Raw genomic sequence first — 23,070 nt, 5'->3', positions numbered from 1 at the left:
CTGGGTACCACCACTCCATCCTGTGTCCTCCTACCCGACCCCTGGTACCACCACCCCATCCATCTACCACCACTCCATTCTGGGTACCACCACCCCATCCTGTGCCCTCCCACTCTACCCCAGGTACCACCACCCCATCCTGTGCCCGTCCACCCCATCCCAGGTACCACCACCCTTATCCTGTGCTTTTCTACCCCATCCTGTACCCTTCCACCCCACTCCTGGTACCACCACCCCACCCTGGATGCTGCCACTCTCCAGGATGTCCCAGAGGCTCAGGGTCCCCCAGCCCCACATAGGGTTCCCCCCCAACAGTACCCAGCCTCATGCCGGGCCCCCTGGCTCACCTGCCTTGTCCCAGCTGATCCAGGGTTTGACAGCCTCTTCCAGGGAGCCATGGCTCACCCCAGGGCACCCCGACTGGTCCGGGGTACCACCATCCTCTTCCTCCATCCATCGGGCTCAGGTAGCAGGAGCTCAAGGTGGATCCGTCCGACACCGTGACGGCGGGAGAGCGGTTCATCCGCGTTTCCCATCAGGAGGTGAAGGTCGGGTGGTGTTGGGGGGGATATCTGAGGGACATTCAGCAGAGCTGGGTCAGGCCTGGCTCGGTGGAGGCAGAGGAGGAGGAGGAGGATCTTCAGAGAGGAAGATGAAGGTGATGGTGTGGCCAGAGCATCCTTGTGCCCGAGTACCACCCGGCACCAGCGCATTTTTAGCGTTCAGCAGAAGCACCACGGGGGTTGAGTTTTGCTTTGTCATGCGAAATTTAAAAATAGTTGCACTTAATTCAGCACTTAAGCTTTTCCTCCTGCTTTTGTGAGGGCTCCCTTCTCGGGCCAGGAGGAGCCTTCTCACTTACCGGGACGTGGCAGCTTTTATTGACGAGGCTTTGCCTTTCTGCCTCCTCCTCCCTTTGGCCTCTCCACGTCGTGGTCACTCCACAGATCCCAGAGCCCAGGGGAACATCTTCAGCCCGGGAAGTGCAGGTTTTTTGGGTGGGGACGCAAACCTTTTACGTGACTTCGGGCTGACACTGTCCCCTCCGCCCTCCCCAGGCATGGAGCAGTCAAGAGCGAGGACACCTTCAAGACCTCCCCCTTTCATTTTGATCTGTGGTTCTACTTCACTCTGCAGAACTGGGTGCTGGACTTCGGGCGTCCCATCGCCATGGTGAGTGTGGCAGAGGTGGGCCCAGCTTATTTAGGGTGGAGGACATGGCAGGGACAGAGCCCTGGTGGGGTCCCCTGTAGACCTCTGGGGGCTGTTTTCTAAACCAAAGGGACATGCTTGAGGAGCTGTCCTTGAGAGGAGGACGTGGCAGGAGATACTGGTGTATCAAACGTGTTGCTCCAGCCATGGGGAATCACGTTGACTTGGAAGGGACCTCTGGAGACCACCCAGTCCAACCCCCTGCCAGAGCAGGGCCACCCAGAGCAGGTCCCACAGGAACGTGTCCAGGTGGGTTTGAATGTCTCCAGAGAAGGAGACTCCACCCCCTCCCTGGGCAGCCTCTGCCAGGGCTCTGCCACCCTCACAGCAAAGAAGGTCCTCCTCATATTTAGGTGGAACTTCTTATATTCAAGTTTGTGCCCATTTCCTCTTGTCCTGGGGAAGGTATCTGGGAAACTTGTTCCTTGAGATCTATCATCCCAAAAATTGATGGTTTTTGTAACAAAAGTTACCTGGAGAGGTTCCTACTGCTCATCCCCATCCTTGCCTGTACCTGCAGGACTTGGGACTCCCGCTCTGTGGACAGTGCAAGGATTTTCTCTCTCCCTGTCTTTCAGCCAGTGACGGGGCTGTAATGGAGGGTGCTGAGGAAATACTGATGTGCGTTATTTTCTCCCCCTCCCCCAGATAATCCTACCTTTGGAGTGGTTTCCTCTAAACAAACCCAGCGCCGGAGATTATTTCCACATGGCTTACAACGTTATCACGCCATTTCTGCTGCTAAAGGTAAACCTGGAGGTGCAGGGATTATGTTTTTGGGGCTTTTTTTAATATTACCAGTTAATATTACCAGGTTTGCGGCTCCAGGAGGAGTTTGTGACTCCACCCTTTCGGGAGCAAGGGGGTGACCATCCTGGCACAACTCCCCTCCCTGCACCTACAAAGCACATCACTTCCCCCAGGAACTGCAGATTCAGGGGGAGTCAGAGCCCTTCACCCTTTCTAAGGGTGTATTTTTTAAGACAACAACCGTCCCTGGCTTAAAAGACCTTATGAGACAGCTGGAAGTAGAGTAGGTTTTCTAAATTGCCCAGAGCTTAATTACACTCGCTCTTCGACATGAGGATTGTATCTTTAGTTTGAATTTATCTTCCTTCCACTGCCAGCCCCTGGATCGTGCGAACCATTTATGAGGTTAAAGACTGTTGTATCATTAGGAATCTTTTTATATTAAATACTTAGCAGCCAGAAGATATGAGAAAGCAATTATAAATGTATTTTAACCTTCATTAGCTAGAAATTGAATTATGTCCTACGATGTAAATGATTCTCTCTCTCTCTCTCTCCTGAGTCTGTCTGGGAGATTTGAAATGCTAGCGTGGCCAAAAAGGAATATTCAGGATCTGCTCCTTTTTGGGATGTGGAAGCTCCGAAACTCAGTCTGACACAGCCCCTTTCTTCAGGCTGGGTCTTCGTCAGGTTAAAATGTGCTGTCTTGGACTTCCTTGGACAACGAAGGGTTGTTCCACCAAAACCAATCCATTTGTTATTCAGGGTGTGTTCCCTTTAGCTGGTGTCCCCTCAAAGGACATCTCCCACCCTCCTTTCCCATCAGAGGAGAGCTTTCCTGGGTTTTTTTTTTTGCTCTCCTCGTCCTCTCTGACTCCTCTGACACTCGTACAGCAGTTGCAGAGGAAGGGAAAGTTAATCCTCAAAATTAAATACAAATAAGGAGCTTTTCAGTGTTTATGAAGGGCTGCAAAGCTGATTTGGCAGCAGGGGGATGGGAGGAGAAGGTGGCCCCAGCTCATCCTCGGGCTGGGCAGATGCGTTCCTCCTTGTTCCTGTGGCTTCTTGGTGTCCCCCTCCAAAGCCTGAACCACTTGAGCTGGGATGGACATCTTTCGAGGTCTTCCCCCCCTGGAGAGAAGCTCCTGCTCCTCGTCCCCAGCCGGGCTTGCAGAAGCTGGGCCCCTGGCTCTGAGGAACACGGGGCTCCCCACCAGCCTCACCTTCCCACCTCCACCCAGACCTGAGCAGACCAGGAGATGGCAGAGGGAGAGCCCATCACTAAAGCTGTAAAAGGTTACCTCAACCGGTTTTGCTGGTAATTAGATATTCCTAGATAGGGGTTTGAGCACCACTTCCTCTGTAGAAGCAGATACAGGGAGAGGCGAGTCCCATTCCATGGGGAAGAAGATAAAAACCAAACAGTTTCAACCAAGTCCCTTGGAAATCATCCAGCAGAGAGTTGTAAAGGAGGAAGCATCTCTTGGTGTGTGGAATGAAGTTGTGTGTGTGCTGGGCTGGACGCTGCTGGAGGCTCTCCCCACCACTGGAGGGCACAGCCAGCCTTCCAGATCCTCTCAGCACAGGAACCCGAGCAAGCAGCTGCCTTTTTTGTTTCTCATTAATGGGTTTTGAAAGAAATTGGCAAAGAAATTGCTTCAAGTACTCTATTAGAAGTAGGGGATGACTGATTCGGTCCAAGCGTCAAGTCAGGTTAAGGCCACTGCTTTACAGAAAGCTTTAACAGGGGCAAAAAAACTGTGAGTTTATTATTGCAAACATGGATAAAGCATGTACTCAAACCTGAAAGCCACACAGGCTGGTGGAAACGTGTCAGAGATGTGTTTGGGGAAGAGTAGGTGCAATCAGGGAAGTTCGTTCTGGTGCGGTCCCACCAATTTCTGGAGGAGAACGTTGTGTCTCCACCACGGGCAGCAGCTCACAGCCTCTGTGGTGGCACCACCATCAGCAAAGCCTCTGCTGGGGTTGAGATGGTTTTTCCAAAGCCCAGCTAAGGCAGAGAGGGCAGAACTTGTCACGGCCTCGCTGGTACCTCCGTGCTGCTCAACACGCCTCTGTGGTTTTAGCTCATCGAGAGATCCCCCAAGACCTTACCCAGGTCCATGGTCTACGTCAGCATCATCATGTTCGTCATGGGAGCCAGCATCCACCTGGTTGGAGACTCTGTCAACCACCGCCTGATTTTCAGTGGCTACCAGCACCATCTGTCTGTCAGAGAGAACCCCATCATCAAGAACCTGAAGCCAGAGACACTGGTAAAGAGGCTGGTTTTTTATATAAGCACTTTTAAAAAAAAAAAAAATTAATTGCTTGTTCCTACTTAACAGTGCCCTGTTCCCTCTGCCCTTTTAAATCTCTTTTCATTGCATTGCAGATTGATTCCTTTGAGCTGCTGTACTACTACGATGAATATTTAGGTCATTCAATGTGGTAAGCAATTTACAGTCTGTATCCAGCAGCCCCAGAACTAACACAAGGAAGGGCAGATCTGATCTGATCAGAGCTTAATATGTAAAAAAAAAAAAAAAAAAATAAAATGCAGCTGATAAGAGCTGGCTGGGGATAATGTTCTCGTAGCCAGTGTGATTACAGCAGATCTCACCCTTGGAAAATTGCCCGTTCCCTCTCATTTTGTCTCTGCCTCCGTGGTGTTTCTAGGACATGGGGGTTGTTTGACCCTCGTAGGGGACAGAGGAACAGCTCGTCTGTTCTCACCCCTCGGGCACCTTCCACAGGACACCCGGGTGAAGAGAGAGGTCTGAGGGCTCCTCACACTCCCTGGCTGTCACCACCACCTTTTTGTTCCCATGGAGGTTGACCCCAGAAGAACCTGACTCTGCCCGGTCTCTCCAGCCCTTTGCTCCCCACCTTTACCCCCGTTGAGAAGGAAGGCTTGCTCCTGTAGCCAGACCAGTGCCACCCAGTAAAAGAGACGGTTTGGCCATGGTGGTCCAGGGAGCTGAGTTAGGGTCTGATTTCCAGCCCTTTGCTCCCCACCTTTACCCCCGTTGAGAAGGAAGGCTTGCTCCTGTAGCCAGACCAGTGCCACCCAGTAAAAGAGACGGTTTGGCCATGGTGGTCCAGGGAGCTGAGTTAGGGTCTGATTTAGAATTATAGAATTGCCCAGGTTGGAAGGGACCTTTCAGATCATGGAGTCCAACCATCAACCCAACACAAAACCCATCACTAAACCATGTGTCCTCTGGCCTGCACTGAAGACCAGGAGGGACTCTCTGGCCCTTTATCTACTGCCAGATAATCCCCAGACCTCTCTGAGCATGGAGGGAGATCTCTCCTTCATTGGGCTTTCCTGGTTTATTTGCTGTTCCATGAGCAAGCAAATCCTGTTCTTTTAAATAAAACAAGGGCTCTATTAGGCTGTTGAAACCCTGGTCCACATCCTGCTTTCCTGCTACTCAACTTTTAACAGAACACAACCCTCTTAAACAGGCTCTTAGAGCCTGGGAGTGTCAGAAATACAATTGTTTGATGGAACCCCCCAGCCTGGGCCTTGACCTCATCAACAAACCCGAGCTTTTCCTGCCAGAGCCCCAGAATTCTCACCCACCAGAGGGTTGTTTCTGTTTGCAGGTACATCCCTTTTTTCCTGATACTCTTCATCTACTTCACCGGCTGCTTCACCCCCGTGGAAGAGGAGAGCAGGATGCCGGTGGCTGCCTTGCTTCTGATGGGGCCCAGCAGCCTTTACTACTGGTGAGTGGCTTCTCTCCACTCTGGATGGGTGAGGGACCAAGAGGGAGACCCCTCAGGCAGCCCTTGGCCATTCCCCGGGGCAGAACTCGCTGCAGCTTCTCTGCAGGTCTGGAAAAAAATCAAAGCTGGTTGAAATTTGCAGCCTCTTGGGCTTTTGCAAGTTGGAACGACTTCAGGGTCCCCCCTCAGCTCCTGTCCCTGCTTGGGGTGTTCCTTCAACCACACTGTTGGGTCATATTGATGTTGCTGGAGCTCTGGCTCTCAGCCTGTGCAGTACTTGCTGCCTGCCCCCACCCTTTAAAAGCTGCACGATTTTGGGGTGCTCACCTGGTTCCTGCAGTGCTCCTGCTGGGTCTCAGCTGGTTGGTGGTGATGGGGATGGTCTCACCTCTGGTCCAGGAACTTACACCGAGCCCAGGCCGCCCGCACGATGCTCAGATGCCACCTCCTCAGCTCGCCCTGTGGGTCCAAATAGCCTTTTGAGAGAGGTCTTATTTATTTCCCATTTTCATTAGCCTCGTCTTCCCAAACGGTTTCCCTGATGGCAGCCAAACAACTTCTCAATTCATCTTCAGAGATGATGTTCTCTCTCTCTTGCCCGTGGCTTTGCCCCCTGCCGAGACTGTTTTTCTACAGTAAATTAATTTTTGATCGTCGAAATCATCAGGAAGAATTGGTCAGTTCCCAGTTACCCCATTGCACTTCCTTTAAGTGTGTCAGTGCGAGTCCCTGCAGCTCCTGTGCTGGTGATTGAAGAGCCAGGGAGCGCGATTCCTCCTTCCTCCCACTAACACCCCTTGGGGACTGGCCACTGCCGGGCACAGCGGGGGCTGGGGGAAGGGGAGAGTGGATTTTTGGGCTAAATGAGCCCAACATCCACCAGCTGGAGGCACAGTCTGGCTTTGGTTCTGCTTTTAAGCATCCCATTGACAAACTGAGCCCAGCACCTTTCGAATCCCAGACTGGACACGTGTTTTGTTACCAGTTCTCTTGATGGAGCCCAGAGCTCAGTTGTTAAATAAACTGGTAAGAAATGGGAAAACAAATCACAGTTTAAATGCTGGCAGTAGAAAGGGGCACAGCTCATTTTGTGTGGGTGCAGAGCGGGGAGAAGGGGGAGATGTTCACCCCAGGAAAGGCTGGAAGTGCTGGGGGGGCACCTGGCATCACTCGGTGCTTTCTCCCGGGGTGAGGGGCACTAACGGGTGTTTTTTGGCTTTGTAGGTATCTCGTGACGGAAGGTCAGATTTTCATCCTCTACATTTTCACTTTCTTTGCCATGATGGCTCTGGTGATGCACCAGAAACGCAAAGGACTCGTCCTGGACAGCAATGGGCTTTTCCTCTTCTACTCCTTCATCATAACGCTGCTCCTCATCGCTGTCTGGGTGGCCTGGCTCTGGAACGACAAGATCCTCAGGAAGAAGTACCCCGGCGTCATCTATATCCCCGAGCCCTGGGCGTTTTACACCCTGCACATGAACAACCTCCACGCAGCAAAGGAAAGTTTATAAGTTTTGATATTTTAGAGCGATTTGAACCAAAAAAAAAAAAAAAAGTGCCACCCAGTAAAAGAGACGGTTTGGCCATGGTGGTCCAGGGAGCTGAGTTAGGGTCTGATTTAGAATTATAGAATTGCCCAGGTTGGAAGGGACCTTTCAGATCATGGAGTCCAACCATCAACCCAACACAAAACCCATCACTAAACCATGTGTCCTCTGGCCTGCACTGAAGACCAGGAGGGACTCTCTGGCCCTTTATCTACTGCCAGATAATCCCCAGACCTCTCTGAGCATGGAGGGAGATCTCTCCTTCATTGGGCTTTCCTGGTTTATTTGCTGTTCCATGAGCAAGCAAATCCTGTTCTTTTAAATAAAACAAGGGCTCTATTAGGCTGTTGAAACCCTGGTCCACATCCTGCTTTCCTGCTACTCAACTTTTAACAGAACACAACCCTCTTAAACAGGCTCTTAGAGCCTGGGAGTGTCAGAAATACAATTGTTTGATGGAACCCCCCAGCCTGGGCTTTGACCTCATCAACAAACCCGAGCTTTTCCTGCCAGAGCCCCAGAATTCTCACCCACCAGAGGGTTGTTTCTGTTTGCAGGTACATCCCTTTTTTCCTGATACTCTTCATCTACTTCACCGGCTGCTTCACCCCCGTGGAAGAGGAGAGCAGGATGCCGGTGGCTGCCTTGCTTCTGATGGGGCCCAGCAGCCTTTACTACTGGTGAGTGGCTTCTCTCCACTCTGGGTGGGTGAGGGACCAAGAGGGAGACCCCTCAGGCAGCCCTTGGCCATTCCCTGGGACAGAATGCTGCAGCTTCTCTGCAGGTCTGGAAAAAATCAAAGCTGGTTGAAATTTGCAGCCTCTTGGGCTTTCGCAAGTTGGGACGACTTCAGGGTCCCCCCTCAGCTCCTGTCCCTGCTTGGGGTGTTCCTTCAACCACACTGTTGGGTCATATTGATGTTGCTGGAGCTCTGGCTCTCAGCCTCTGCAGTACTTGCTGCCTGCCCCCACCCTTTAAAAGCTGCACGATTTTGGGGTGCTCACCTGGTTCCTGCAGTGCTCCTGCTGGGTCTCAGCTGGTTGGTGGTGATGGGGATGGTCTCACCTCTGGTCCAGGAACTTACACCGAGCCCAGGCCGCCCGCACGATGCTCAGATGCCACCTCCTCAGCTCGCCCTGTGGGTCCAAATAGCCTTTTGAGAGAGGTCTTATTTATTTCCCATTTTCATTAGCCTCGTCTTCCCAAACGGTTTCCCTGATGGCAGCCAAACAACTTCTCAATTCATCTTCAGAGATGATGTTCTCTCTCTCTTGCCCGTGGCTTTGCCCCCTGCCGAGACTGTTTTTCTACAGTAAATTAATTTTTGATCGTCGAAATCATCAGGAAGAATTGGTCAGTTCCCAGTTACCCCATTGCACTTCCTTTAAGTGTGTCAGTGCGAGTCCCTGCAGCTCCTGTGCTGGTGATTGAAGAGCCAGGGAGTGTGATTCCTCCTTCCTCCCACTAACACCCCTTGGGGACTGGCCACTGCCGGGCACAGCGGGGGCTGGGGGAAGGGGAGAGTGGATTTTTGGGCTAAATGAGCCCAACATCCACCAGCTGGAGGCACAGTCTGGCTTTGGTTCTGCTTTTAAGCATCCCATTGACAAACTGAGCCCAGCACCTTTCGAATCCCAGACTGGACACGTGTTTTGTTACCAGTTCTCTTGATGGAGCCCAGAGCTCAGTTGTTAAATAAACTGGTAAGAAATGGGAAAACAAATCACAGTTTAAATGCTGGCAGTAGAAAGGGGCACAGCTCATTTTGTGTGGGTGCAGAGCGGGGAGAAAGGGGAGATGTTCACCCCAGGAAAGGCTGGAAGTGCTGGGGGGGCACCTGGCATCACTCGGTGCTTTCTCCCGGGGTGAGGGGCACTAACGGGTGTTTTTTGGCTTTGTAGGTATCTCGTGACGGAAGGTCAGATTTTCATCCTCTACATTTTCACTTTCTTTGCCATGATGGCTCTGGTGATGCACCAGAAACGCAAAGGACTCGTCCTGGACAGCAATGGGCTCTTCCTCTTCTACTCCTTCATCATAACGCTGCTCCTCATCGCTGTCTGGGTGGCCTGGCTCTGGAACGACAAGATCCTCAGGAAGAAGTACCCCGGCGTCATCTATATCCCCGAGCCCTGGGCGTTTTACACCCTGCACATGAACAACCTCCACGCAGCAAAGGAAAGTTTATAAGTTTTGATATTTTAGAGCGATTTGAACCAAAAAAAAAAAAAAAAAAAGAATCTAGTTTTTCTAACGTAGATGTATTTCAAATAAATTCCTGACCAACACGAGCTGCCAGACGTATTGTATGGTAACTAGACCGAGCTGAGGGAGGGGGGTGTTTGAACAAAAGGGAAAAATAGTCTTTGTGATTTAACACTTTAAAGCCAGGGCCGTGGCAGGGGTGTCCCCCCTGGCTTTGCAGGGGCGGCTTTCGATGGCACAGCCCCTTTCTGGGGGCTTTGGGGATGGTACCACATCCCTCCCACACCCGAGCAGGGGTGCAGAAGCCCAGCCCCACGGTGGGTACACCCCACCAGCTGTGCCCCCCCATCCCACCGCGCTGCCCGGGGAGCGTGCCGGCCTTTCATGGGAGCGGTTTGCCAGGAAATCTTGGCAGGGAGATTTCTCTGCTCCTCCCAGGCTGCTCCCAGCAGAGTAAACACACCAGGAAGGGGCTGAGCCACCCCCACCTTGGACCCGCTGCCGATGGCTCTGCTGGGCCATTCTTCTCCAGGGAGCCCTCCCGGGGTCCCCGAGCGGCAGCGCTGGGCTTAATCCACTGCAGGAAGGGTCTGGCTGGGGGCAGAAGAGCCAATTCCCCCCCAAAAAAGAGCGTGGGGGGAAAGGGGTGAGCTCCACTGGCGTGGGGTCTGCATTTTCTCCTCCTACTCACCATTTCTCCAGCCTCAGGTGAAGGAGCTGAGCTCCCACTGCTCCAGCTGCATCCCCGCGGTGGCTTACGGCAATAAACCTTGCATTAGAGCCCTGCGTGGTGGAATCCAAAAGGTAGAAGAAAAAGAAAAAAAGCTGTTAGTGTGAAACACTCCGAATAAAAACATTCAGTAAAAGCTGGGTGACTCACGTTGCTCCTGGAGCAGCTCCGTTGGTTGGAGGGAGAATCTTTGTGCCACGAGATTGAAGGATGTGTCACTACATCCTGAGTGTCACTGACACTGAATGTGTCACTGACAGAGCAGGGTCTACCCTGGGAAGGGTCCTGTCCCTGCCGGGGTGGTCTCTGTGGCCACTACTCCTGCTGGGTCTCAGCTGGTTGGTGGTGATGGGGATGGTCTCACCTCTGGTCCAGGAACTTACACCGAGCCCAGGCCGCCCGCACGATGCTCAGATGCCACCTCCTCAGCTCGCCCTGTGGGTCCAAATAGCCTTTTGAGAGAGGTCTTATTTATTTCCCATTTTCATTAGCCTCGTCTTCCCAAACGGTTTCCCTGATGGCAGCCAAACAACTTCTCAATTCATCTTCAGAGATGATGTTCTCTCTCTCTTGCCCGTGGCTTTGCCCCCTGCCGAGACTGTTTTTCTACAGTAAATTAATTTTTGATCGTCGAAATCATCAGGAAGAATTGGTCAGTTCCCAGTTACCCCATTGCACTTCCTTTAAGTGTGTCAGTGCGAGTCCCTGCAGCTCCTGTGCTGGTGATTGAAGAGCCAGGGAGTGTGATTCCTCCTTCCTCCCACTAACACCCCTTGGGGACTGGCCACTGCCGGGCACAGCGGGGGCTGGGGGAAGGGGAGAGTGGATTTTTGGGCTAAATGAGCCCAACATCCACCAGCTGGAGGCACAGTCTGGCTTTGGTTCTGCTTTTAAGCATCCCATTGACAAACTGAGCCCAGCACCTTTCGAATCCCAGACTGGACACGTGTTTTGTTACCAGTTCTCTTGATGGAGCCCAGAGCTCAGTTGTTAAATAAACTGGTAAGAAATGGGAAAACAAATCACAGTTTAAATGCTGGCAGTAGAAAGGGGCACAGCTCATTTTGTGTGGGTGCAGAGCGGGGAGAAGGGGGAGATGTTCACCCCAGGAAAGGCTGGAAGTGCTGGGGGGGCACCTGGCATCACTCGGTGCTTTCTCCCGGGGTGAGGGGCACTAACGGGTGTTTTTTGGCTTTGTAGGTATCTCGTGACGGAAGGTCAGATTTTCATCCTCTACATTTTCACTTTCTTTGCCATGATGGCTCTGGTGATGCACCAGAAACGCAAAGGACTCGTCCTGGACAGCAATGGGCTCTTCCTCTTCTACTCCTTCATCATAACGCTGCTCCTCATCGCTGTCTGGGTGGCCTGGCTCTGGAACGACAAGATCCTCAGGAAGAAGTACCCCGGCGTCATCTATATCCCCGAGCCCTGGGCGTTTTACACCCTGCACATGAACAACCTCCACGCAGCAAAGGAAAGTTTATAAGTTTTGATATTTTAGAGCGATTTGAACAAAAAAAAAAAAAAAAGAATCTAGTTTTTCTAACGTAGATGTATTTCAAATAAATTCCTGACCAACACGAGCTGCCAGACGTATTGTATGGTAACTAGACCGAGCTGAGGGAGGGGGGTGTTTGAACAAAAGGGAAAAATAGTCTTTGTGATTTAACACTTTAAAGCCAGGGCCGTGGCAGGGGTGTCCCCCCTGGCTTTGCAGGGGCGGCTTTCGATGGCACAGCCCCTTTCTGGGGGCTTTGGGGATGGTACCACATCCCTCCCACACCCGAGCAGGGGTGCAGAAGCCCAGCCCCACGGTGGGTGCACCCCACCAGCCGTGCCCCCCCATCCCACCGCGCTGCCCGGGGAGCGTGCCGGCCTTTCATGGGAGCGGTTTGCCAGGAAATCTTGGCAGGGAGATTTCTCTGCTCCTCCCAGGCTGCTCCCAGCAGAGTAAACACTCCGGGAAGGGGCCGAGCCACCCCCACCTTGGACCCGCTGCCGATGGCTCTGCTCGGCCATTCTTCTCCAGGGAGCCCTCCCGGGGTCCCCGAGCGGCAGCGCTGGGCTTAATCCACTGCAGGAAGGGTCTGGCTGGGGGCAGAAGAGCCAATTCCCCCCCCCAAAAAGAGCATGGGGGGAGAGGGGTGAGCTCCACTGGCGTGGGGTCTGCATTTTCTCCTCCCACTCACCACTTCTCCAGCCTCAGGTGAAGGAGCTGAGCTCCTGCCACTCCAGCTGCATCCCCACGGTGGCTTACGGCGATAAAACTTGCATTAGAGCCCTGCGTGGTGGAATCCAAAAGGTAGAAGAAAAAGAAAAAAAGCTGTTAGTGTGAAACACTCCGAATAAAAACATTCAGTAAAAGCTGGGTGACTCACGTTGCTCCTGGAGCAGCTCCGTTGGTTGGAGGGAGAATCTTTGTGCCACGAGATTGAAGGATGTGTCACTACATCCTGAGTGTCACTGACACTGAATGTGTCACTGACAGAGCAGGGTCTACCCTGGGAAGGGTCCTGTCCCTGCCGGGGTGGTCTCTGTGGCCACTAAATGCTTTGGTTTTGGGTCTGGACCCACCGCAGCTGGGCATCAGGCACTTCATGATTCCCCCACGCTACTCCTGCCTCCGCAGCCACTGGGTCACTTTTTGGGACACTTCACACACCGGCAGATCCAGAGGCAGAGCGTCACCCGTCCCGCACCCAGGAGGACCCCAGTGAGCTGCTGGATGAGCTATTTTGGGGACAAAATCATACATTTATGTATAATACCTGCTTGCTGGCTCGAGGGTCAGCCAAGTGGCAGAAGCATCGCGCTGGAAGGGACCAGAAGACTCGGGCAAACATGGGTTTTTGGGCCACCCCACAGCAGCCAGAGGTTCTGCCTCTCCCACACCCCCAGCTTTAAACCCCAGAAGCTCTGGGTTTCACTGCCCCCCCCCCCCAGCATCGTTTCCTCAGCACCCCCCTTCCAAATCCCAGCCCAGGGGCGGCAAGAAGACGTGGCAGTCCTAGAGGCTGTTTGCTCCCCAGCAGATTAGCTAAATAAATGCTAATAAACAAAAACACAGACAAGGGGGAGCTTTTTTAAACGATCTCAAAAATCCTTTCTCTCCTCAGCCTGCCTGCTGTGTTTGCAGGGGGCACCTCTAACCACCCCCCGCCACCTCCATCCCCTGCAAAGCCACTGGGCAGGACACAGTGAGGCTGCCAGCGATGCCTGGTGCCCCACACAGAGCTCAGCCACGACGAGCACCCCCCCAAATCAACTCTTCCTCCAGCAAACCCCCCCCAGCAGGGAACTGCAAAGCTGCAAATCCCCCCCCCAGCACCCTCAGCGAGGCTGGATTTGTCTCCCAGCAGCTAAAGCTCAGCACAAGGTGTGCAGCTACTGGAGATTATCAACCCTTCGGGGCTCACCTCCAGCCAGCCTGACCCCAAACACCCCCAAAACCCCCACCCAGGGAGGGTCTCACCCCAGCTCCTCCCCATATCAACACTGCTGGGGGTCCTGTGGTTTTGGGGGAGCCCTTCTCCCCACGGCATGAGAGCAGGAGCCGTGCTGGCAGCGGGATCCAGCCCTGGCAGGGATCAGGTCCCGTAGCCATAGCAGCGGGGTATTTATTACAGCCCAGCCACACTCCACCCCGGGCTGGAGGACTTTAGCCCTTCATAGAATAGAAAAAGTAGCAGCAGACACTTCCAGTCCCAACGAGCAGCGTAAAACACAAGGAGGGCCCCCCAGAATCATGGTGAGTGAAGCTCTTCAGCTGATACAAACTGCTCACCCCCCCCCTTCATCCAGATTTTAAAGCTGGTTTTTTTTGTTTGTTTGTTTTCTTCTGTCCTCCTCCTTCCCCTCCTCCTTTTATGCTACAGGCAAAATTTCTATCCCAGGATCAAATTAATGGTACGTACGGTTCTGTTCTGCCTTTTTTTTAATAGCGAGATCAGTTTAACAAATTTGAGATATATATATATATATCTCTCATAGAATGGTTTAGATTGGAAGGGACCTTAACAATATTTTTTTATATATATATATCTATATATACACACACATATATATATCTATATATAAAAAAAGGCATTTTCCCCAGAAGGGTCTCTACCTGGGCTCATGCTCCCCATCTTGCCTTCCCACCCCCCCCAGCTCCCCAGATTTCTCTGAAACCAGAGAAATCTCCCCAGTTTCCCTAAGACAGCACTGGGCACAGGCAGGCAGCTGAAACCACCCCCTGGGTTGCACGGAGGGGTTCCCCAGCAACCCCCCCAACCCCCCCAAACACATCAATCCCGGCCAAACTAGTGGGGACCAGGAGAAATTTGAGGTGACCACCTGCAGCGCCGGAGCCTGGCGAGGCTTCCTGGACGATGGGAGCGAAGGTGAAGGAGGAAGAGGAGGGAAGGAGAGGGGAAGGAGGAAGGGTTTGCTCGCGGAACGGCAGAAGAAAGCTGAAATAAGAGTATTATTGCAAATCTGTTAATCTGCAGCACCCTCGGGCTGAGCAGCTCTGGGGGATTGCTGCGGGGGAGGAGGCAGCCGGGGCAGGGGGAGGACACGGCCCCCCCACACTCACGCCCACGGAGAGCTCTAGGGCTGGAGAGGATGAGGAGGGTGAGCGATGGCACCAGAAAAAACTGATTTTCACCTCCCAGCCGGGGCAGGGGGAGGACACGGCCCCCCCACACTCACGCCCACGGAGAGCTCTAGGGCCGGAGAGGATGAGGAGGGTGAGCGATGGCACCAGAAAAAGCTGATTTTCACCTCCCTGTGGGGCACAACTTGCCCGGTGGCCACTGCGCCGGGAGCACGGCGGGAAGGCAGGAGGGGAGGCGATGGCAGCTTTATCTAGGTCAGCCCCAAACCATGGCTTATTTAGCTGAAAACCAGCAAGGCAGTGGCGGAGGGGGAAGGGGAGAGGGCGAGGAGCCTGGGGAGAGGCCAGGGAGGGGAGATGCCCCTGTGGGATGGCAGGTTCTCCTCCCCTAACCTCGCAGCACCCAGACTGTCAAAATGCCACATTATCCTTTTTTTTTACCTTTTATTAAAACCCAGATGGTGGCAGACCCAGGCAAAAGCAAGTGCCAGCCCCTGCAGGGACCAAACCAGCATCCTCCACCCCTCCTTAAGGCTCATTCCTTTAGCATCCTCTCCTACCCCCTCCAACCAAGGCAGAGAAAAAGTACTTTTTAACAGTATTCTACATATTTGGAAGCCTGACTCCGCTTTCAGACTTGCTTCATCAGGTTGAAGGAACCCAATTAGCTCAGTTATTCACAAGCCGGGATTTTAATTGCCCTTGGCACTTTTTCCCCGTGGTCCTCCCCTCCTTGTCCATCATCTTCCTTGAAAGGAGACACCCCGAAGCCGACACAATATCCCCTGCTGGAACCCTCCCAACACCGCCCGGCCAGGCAACAGGAGAAGAAACATCCACCAGTAGGTCAATGGCAATCTCACGTGGCATAACAGAGAGTTTTGGTTTTTAATTAGAGTTCAAGGAATGTTTTTCCCTGTACGACAAGAAACAAAAAGGCAAGATAAAAGCCTGCGACCTGATGGCAGTGATGCGGTGCCTGGGAGCCAGCCCCACGCCAGGAGAGGTGCAGAGGCACCTGCACCTGCACAAGATCGGTAAGGAAAGGGCAATGCCAGCACGTGAATAAAACACACCGGGTTAGGGATGGAGAAATTCAGCTTTTCTGTGGCCAGGAGACCACAGGCAAAGGCAACGAGGCTGCCTGGAGCCCAGAAGAGAATATTCAGTCTCAGGTAAAACAGCCAAAAGCCACCCCGATGTGCTGGGTGGTAAACAAAGTCAATCCAGCACACAGATTAAAATATGCTGATTGAAAAAATAAATAAATAAAAGCTTGGAGACAGCGAGAGGGTATCTATTGATTATGGATTCTGAGGATGGGAAACCGTCCCGTCCAACCAGCAGAGGCAGAAGAGCACAGAAAGATATTCCTCTACAGATACGTATAAATAAATTCAAAGCCCAGCACAGACACCAAAGAAGACTCATGAGATAAAAACGGGCTGAGTTTAAAATTCTGGAGACAGAGGTTTCAGAGCACAAGTCCAGCAAAGCTATAAAAGGGGTTTGGGGACAGAAGTGGGTCTACCCTGGTTCAGATCAGAGTCAGGCAAAAGGGAAAAGGTGCCCCAGGAAGGGAAACTGGGGGGAAGAGGAGAGGGGGGTCCTTAGGTCTGGAGTCAGCCTGCAAAACTGAGCTGTTCCTAAAGAATCTGCTCTCATCTTTTCCAGACAGAAACGCAGAACTGGATTTCTCCACTTTCCTGAATATAATGTACAGGCAGACGAAGCAGGAGGAGCCCGAGAAGGAAATCCTCACGGCCTTGTCCATGATAGACAGGCAGAAGAGAGGGGTTATCACCGTTTCGGAGCTGAGAGCCAAACTTACAAGACTAGGAGAAAAGCTTTCGGAAGAAGAAGGTATTTTGCAATTCAAAGATTGACAAAACGCTCCCCCACCTTCTTATTTCCTTCCTGATTTTCCTCTGTAGTCAAATCTGGGATCAGGAAGGACCTTGGCCAGCAGAACATGGTGCTGGTGCACCTTTGGTGGGGCAAGAAGGGTGGTCCCCCCAAAGGGATGTCCCCTCATTGTGCTCCTGGTGCACCAGGGCATCTCACCATCCATCATGTCCCCTGGTCCACCCCACCAGCACCACCCTCTCTCCTGCAAGAGCCATTCCATGAGCTCGTGCCTTCCTTTAAAACACTTTGCCCACTTGAACCAGGGCCCAGGCAGCCGGGAGCACCCCCAGAGCCCAGCCCAGCCCGTCAGCCTCGTCATCTCGCCACAGCTAATTAGTCTCACGTGATGGTGAAGTCACCTCACTGCCAGCAGCCTCTTCCCCCAGCACCAGCCCCAGACTGTGCCTGGCAGCAGAGCCCAGCTGCCCATTAACCTTTTCCCTTTCTCCAGTTGTTTCCTGGATGATGATTTGTTTCACCCCGAGATGCTCCGCTCTATTCCCAAATTCTCCCTGCCAGGAAGGGCACAGGGAGAGCATCCATCCCCCAAGCTGCAGGGATGCTGCACGGTGTCCCACGAGCTCTGTGGCCAGCACAATTTGGAAGGAGAGGGGGACTTTTTAATTAAGTTTCTTAAAAAAAAAAAAAAAGAAAAGAAAGAAAAAGAAAAAAAAGAAAACCCCTGTCCTATTTGTCAGAAGTTTGCCTCCAAGGGACACAGCAGGAGGGAACTTCCAGGAAGCTGAAAATGATCAAACCCTTTCAGACAGCTGATTTTGCTGTGGGCACTTCATGCACATGTATAAACTTTTTAAACGCATGCCCCACTTTTCCAGCTTCCCCCGGCTGCAGGAGGGGGGGCCAGGCCTGCGGGAAGGCTCTGGGTCAGGGCTTCTGGGGTCAGGGTGTCCTGTCCCCTCCTCCTTGCTCCAAACCACCTCCACCTGGGGCTCCTTTCTCCAGCTCTCACCCCTCTGGCCCCACTGGGGGCTCTGGAGCATGGACATTATCACCCCATCTTTGGCAGAGAGCAAGGAGAAAACCCACCCGCAGCTTGACAGGGGCAAGGAGTGGGTTTTCCCCAGGGTTGTGGGCTTCGTTACAGACCCCATTAGGCTGCTGGGGGGGAAAAAGAACTGTCCTAGAATCACAGAATCACAGAATCTTCTAGGTTGGAAGGGACCTCAAAGATCATCTTGTCCAACTGTCAACCTAACTGACAAAAATAGACACCCACACAACAAACAAGGAGCATCATCACTAAACCAGACCTCCCAGCACTACATCAACCCGTCTTTTGAACACCTCCAGGGATGGGGCCTCAACCACCTCCCTGGGCAGCCCATTCCAATGGCTGAGAACCCTTTCAGGGAAAAAATTTTTCCTAATATCCAGCCTGAACCTCCCCTGGCACAACTTGAGGCCATTTCCTCTCGTCCTGTCACCTGTGACTTGAGAGAAGAGACCGACCCCCACCTCTCTACACCCTCCTTTCAGGGAGTTGTAGAGAGCAATAAGGAGAATTAACCCAGTCACCACCACCAGCATCACGAGCCACACACCAAGGCGTGTCCTCCCAGTGTCTTTTTTGGCTGTTTCACTGGAATAATAATTTCTGCAGCGATGCACATCTGAAAACACTTTCGGAGCTGTTATGAGAGCTGAACAGTGGAGACGTGGAGACTCTAACCCTAATGAAAGGCATCCCAGCAGGAACCCCCCGTTGTATGAAGAAGATGTGGGGAGGGCAGGGGGGTTTCCCAGGGCTTTGTGTGTAGCTGCACAGCCCGTTCCCCACCAAGGCACCATCCATCCTCACGAGCAGGAGACGCCGCTTCTCAACCAGAAATTCCCCCCCTGGCCCGACACCGGGCTCCGCTGGCTCCGCTGCTATAAATATTTGATGCCAGAACAGACTCAATTTCATTACGATTGTTCGGTAACTCCTTGGCACGTACCTTCATTTACAGCCATTCCAGAAAAGCCTTCACTTCATTTTAATTTAACGTCCTGTTGCCAAATGAGAAGCGACATCTTCTTCTTCTGTGTTATATTTGTTCTGGGAAGAAGTAATTTTTTATATATATATATATTTTTATATATATATATATATTTTTAAATTACTTAGAAAACACACAAAACCCCAAAGACCAGCAATGGCAAGAACCTGTCCACAACTATTTACAGTAAAAACAGCTTTTCTTCCCCTAAACCCCCCCCCCCCCCGTGACCTCCCCCCTGGATTTCACAACTGGCAACTGCAAAGCCATTATTCCCCGCTCCAGTAGAGTCTTATTTAAACAACAGCAGCTCGTTCAGCCTGAACGGCCGCGCTGGAAACCTCAGCCAAATAGCTCAGGAGTGAAAATGCAGACCAGTAGAGTGCTGGGACCAGTTCTGGGCCCCCCAGCTCAAGAAGGACAAGGAACCACTGGAGAGAGCCCAGAGGAGGCTACGAAGATGATGAGGGGCTGGAGCATCTCTCTGCTGAGGAAAGGCTGAGGGACCTGGGGCTGTTCAGCTGGAGAAGAGCAGACTGAGAGGGGACCTCATCGATGCTGAGCAATAGCTAAAGGGTGGGGGGCAAGAGGATGGGGTCAGGCTCTTCTCAGTGGTGCCCAGGGACAGGACAAGGGGCACAAACTGGAACATGGGAAGTTCCATCTAAACACGAGGAGGAACTTCTTTCCTGTGAGGGTGGCAGAGCCCTGGCAGAGGCTGCCCAGGGAGGTGGTGGAGTCTCCATCTCTGGAGACATTCAAACCCCACCTGGACACGTTCCTGTGGGACCTGCTCTGGCCAGGGGTTGGACTGGGTGATCTCCAGAGGTCCCTTCCAACCCCGTATCACTCTGTAATTCTGTGACCAACCTCCATCAACCTGCCCTCACCTCTTTGGGAAGAGGAGAGCTCCAGCACCACCCTGGTGAGGTGACACCAGCCCGAATGGACACGAGATGATGAAAGACTCGCACTTAGAGCATCACTGTGTATGATTCCTCTGTTTCAACCACCTATCATCTGGCTCTACACACCAGAAGGTGTCCTGCTAATGAAATATCAAATGATAAAAGCAGGGACACAACCCAGCAGCTTCCCCTCCCTCCTCACAGCATCCAGCCACACTCCCCTCCAAGGGCAAACACCAACACACGCCCCTGGGCATCAGCAAGGACAAACCTCTCCTGGGCTGTATCCGATGCCTGATCGGAGGAAACCGCTGCCCAAAACGTCAGCAAATACAACCTGCTGTGTTTCTCATCTGCTTTAGCACTCATGGGGAAAGCAAACAACGGAATTCGGCAAGGAATAATGCACCTAATTCCCAGGAGCACCTTCAGAGAATCATAGATTCATTCAGCAACATTTAATGTTACTTTTCTATACGTCTTTACTTACATATTTCTATTTTATTGACGTTATTTGACAGGAAAAATATCTTTCAATGGTGCACTTGTTCTACCACTACTCTTCATTTCAAACAAAGGCCCATCAATATTAACCACAATCACAAAAATCTGCTTGAAGTTGGGTACGTAATCTGCACAAAGCACTTCATTTTGTCCAAATTGCACAGGGACAGGTTTGCTATTCAAATCCAATTAGCCACTCCGACCAAGCGCAATTAAAAGCTGATTTGCACTACATTTGTAAATCTCTTCCACTTGGAACTCAGAGATGGACATCTCCACTCCAGAAAGTTAAACATGGAACTCAAAATCAAAGCACTAATTGATGCTGGTTTAAAACTACAGCCTGGCTGACATCTCCAACTGAGCCCGGGAGTTATTACTTCTAACAAAAATGTTATGAAACCCCAAACCCTGCCTTGCTCTTTTGAGATCACAACATCCCTGATATACACCACTCAAACTTAGGTTTTCTTTTACTCTTTCTTTCAGTTGATGACCTGCTAAAAGAAGCCAAAGTTGGACCAAATGGAACGATAAAATATGAAGAATTTGTCCGGATCATTTGTCTTCCTACAGTCGACTACTGAAATGCAGAACATGAGATTGGTAAGAGCAGGACCTGAAACTTTTTCGACTTCCATTTTTCCTAGTTACCGCTGGGACTCGGGAAGCATCGTTTTGCCTTTAAAAATCCTTCTTTTGCCTTGATGAGAGTGCTTACACCCACACAGGTTCCCACCCCATTTCTGGAGAAATACTGTCACAAAATGTGAGCTCTGTTATTTCAATAAACTGAATACAACATTCCTTTGTGTAAAAGGTGTCATGCCTAACAAAAAAAAAAAAAAAAAAAAAAAACCACAAACCCACAACTCTTATTTTTAAAATGTATTTTAAGTCTACAGATTGTGGCATAAATGAGAACTTGTAGTTAAGGTGATGGTAAATTCCATGTAACTACACCCAGCTCCCCAGTATTCCTTGGATCCACCATATGACCCCATAAGATAACTCCCAACCAGATGGTCCCCTGCCACGAAGCTGTCAAGACACCAGCCCCACATCCCTGGGGACTATCTAGAGGGACAGGAGATGGGCAGTTCTCCAGCTCCACCAGTGCTGCTCACCGGTTGCAGAGGACAACTCCCAGTCTCCAAACAGGAACGGTCCGTGATCGCTGTCTCTTCCCTCCTCATTTTTCACTCCTCCAGCGTGCAAAACCTCTCTATTGCTGTACTTCTGTCACATTATTTATTAAGGGACAGTCTCCTGCAACGTCAAGTCTCTCCATGGCTAAGCTGCCCCTGCACTTTGAGGCAAGAAACTGAAAACGCTGCGCTTGGTAAATGTATCTGTCACCAAGTTCTGGGCCAGTTGCCCAGAACATACTCCCAGAGACAGCCTGGCAGGGAAAAACAAGGGCTGTGAAAATTCAGCTTCTCCACAACAGGAAAAAAAAAAAAACCAACAGACCATCTCTCTTGGCTTTAAACTGATGAAAATTAGTGTGACCCCACAGCAGTCGCCACTGAACTTATTCCATCTGTATCTCGGCAGCCTTAGCTAAGGTCCTCAGAAATTGAAATTACAGCAGATTCTCCCTGGGGTCAACTGGAGATTTGCAGAGACCATCTCTGCTCAAACTTGGTTAGAAACTAAAAAAAAAAAAACAAAAAAAAAACCAACAAACACAAAAAAAACCAAACCAAAAAAAAAAAAAAAAAAACCACCACAAAAAAACCCCAAACCATAGAGCTAATCTTAACCCTTCCCCATCAGCAGTGTCTCTAGGAGGGTTCGGTAGGGATTATTCTTATGGAATATTATTACACGGGGTTAAAAAAGCACAAGAGATTAAAGGCTGATACTGAATGCTGTGCAAGGAATGGAAGGGGCTGCAGGATGTTGGAGTTTTGTGCCCAAGCTCCTGTGACCCCAAGCCAGGCCGCAGAGCTCCCATGGGACAGAGTCCCCATAAACTCCAACTCAGATCCACACACACCAAGACACCAACCAAGGGCTCTCTGGACAGCAAAAGTCACACCTCGAGGGGAAATAAACTTTGCTTGAGGCAAAACTGATGTACCTTGTCACACCTGTCCACCACGTCCCTCAATTCTTACATTAGCTCTTCCTACTCCACAAATAGAAACCAAAAAAAAACCCCTTGTTTCTCTGAAAATTAATGAGTTACGAGCAGCTCAACACCCTGCTAACGCTCCAGAAAAAACACCCACAGAGTGATAGGATTCATTAGCAAAACCAAGAATGAGCTCCAAATGACAGCAAAGGAAATGATCTCCCTGGCAATTCCCTTCCCACCGTTCACAGTTAATGTCTGGACAAAAATCCCACCTACCTGGACATCTTTGGAGGGCTGCCCACCGCAGGGAGACGGGCTGCTGCCCACCAGAGCTGCTCCAGATCCCCCAACAGAAGTACCAGTGAGACAGGGGAGCAAAAATACTCCCTTGCTTTGATCTCCCTGGCAATTCCCTTCCCACCGTTCACAGTTAATGTCTGGACAAAAATCCCACCTACCTGGACATCTTTGGAGGGCTGCCCACCGCAGGGAGACGGGCTGCTGCCCACCAGAGCTGCTCCAGATCCCCCAACAGAAGTACCAGCGAGGAAACGGAGCAAAAATACTCCCTTGCTCTGAGCATAATTAGCTGATGAAACAAGGAATTGGTTTAGAAGCATTTGTTTCCAATAGGCATCAATAGCCAAATTACAAAGGATGCCCTACACAGCTTAATTCTTCCCTCTTGACCAGAACAGTTGATTAACAAATCCTTTCAGCCTCAGACAATACAAAAGCTTGTATGTTGTGGGGATTGATCAGCTCAAAATCACTTTGGATTACTCCTGAATCCATCCCTACCATCAAAGGCAATTCCTGCCCTCTCTGGGTGGGTAAATATTTCCCAAATAAAACCCAGCAAAAAGAAACCCCACTTCACACTCAC

The 23,070-nt window shown here is 51.4% G+C and overlaps 3 protein-coding genes across 3 annotated transcripts; all 3 read left to right on the top strand.

Annotated features, from left to right (window-relative positions):
• Nucleotides 1-1,026: 1,026 nt before the first annotated feature.
• Nucleotides 1,027-9,537, top strand: LOC106894234 (ceroid-lipofuscinosis neuronal protein 6 homolog). The gene is made up of 7 exons (XM_014952788.1): nt 1,027-1,173; nt 1,861-1,959; nt 4,050-4,238; nt 4,358-4,413; nt 5,575-5,697; nt 6,922-7,254; nt 9,485-9,537. The coding sequence occupies exons 1-6, from the start codon at nt 1,171-1,173 to the stop codon at nt 7,208-7,210; spliced, it is 759 nt and encodes a 252-aa protein (XP_014808274.1). The 5' UTR covers nt 1,027-1,170; the 3' UTR covers nt 7,211-7,254; nt 9,485-9,537.
• On the top strand, nt 7,771-9,513 carry LOC106894236 (ceroid-lipofuscinosis neuronal protein 6 homolog). The gene is made up of 2 exons (XM_014952789.1): nt 7,771-7,926; nt 9,148-9,513. The coding sequence occupies exons 1-2, from the start codon at nt 7,877-7,879 to the stop codon at nt 9,434-9,436; spliced, it is 339 nt and encodes a 112-aa protein (XP_014808275.1). The 5' UTR covers nt 7,771-7,876; the 3' UTR covers nt 9,437-9,513.
• Nucleotides 9,538-11,439: 1,902 nt separating the features above from the next.
• Nucleotides 11,440-20,907, top strand: CALML4 (calmodulin like 4). The gene is given in 7 exon segments (XM_014952682.1): nt 11,440-11,662; nt 13,785-13,816; nt 13,819-13,932; nt 14,060-14,090; nt 15,678-15,818; nt 16,456-16,644; nt 20,591-20,907. Coding segments are annotated over 7 exon segments (828 nt in total). The 3' UTR covers nt 20,689-20,907.
• The last annotated feature ends 2,163 nt before the right edge of the window (nt 20,908-23,070 follow it).

Source organism: Calidris pugnax, unplaced genomic scaffold (assembly GCF_001431845.1).
Source record: "Calidris pugnax isolate Ruff unplaced genomic scaffold, ASM143184v1 scaffold187, whole genome shotgun sequence".
In the NCBI taxonomy this organism is placed as follows: Eukaryota; Metazoa; Chordata; class Aves; order Charadriiformes; family Scolopacidae; genus Calidris; species Calidris pugnax.
This window is presented reverse-complemented; position numbering and strand designations above follow the sequence as displayed.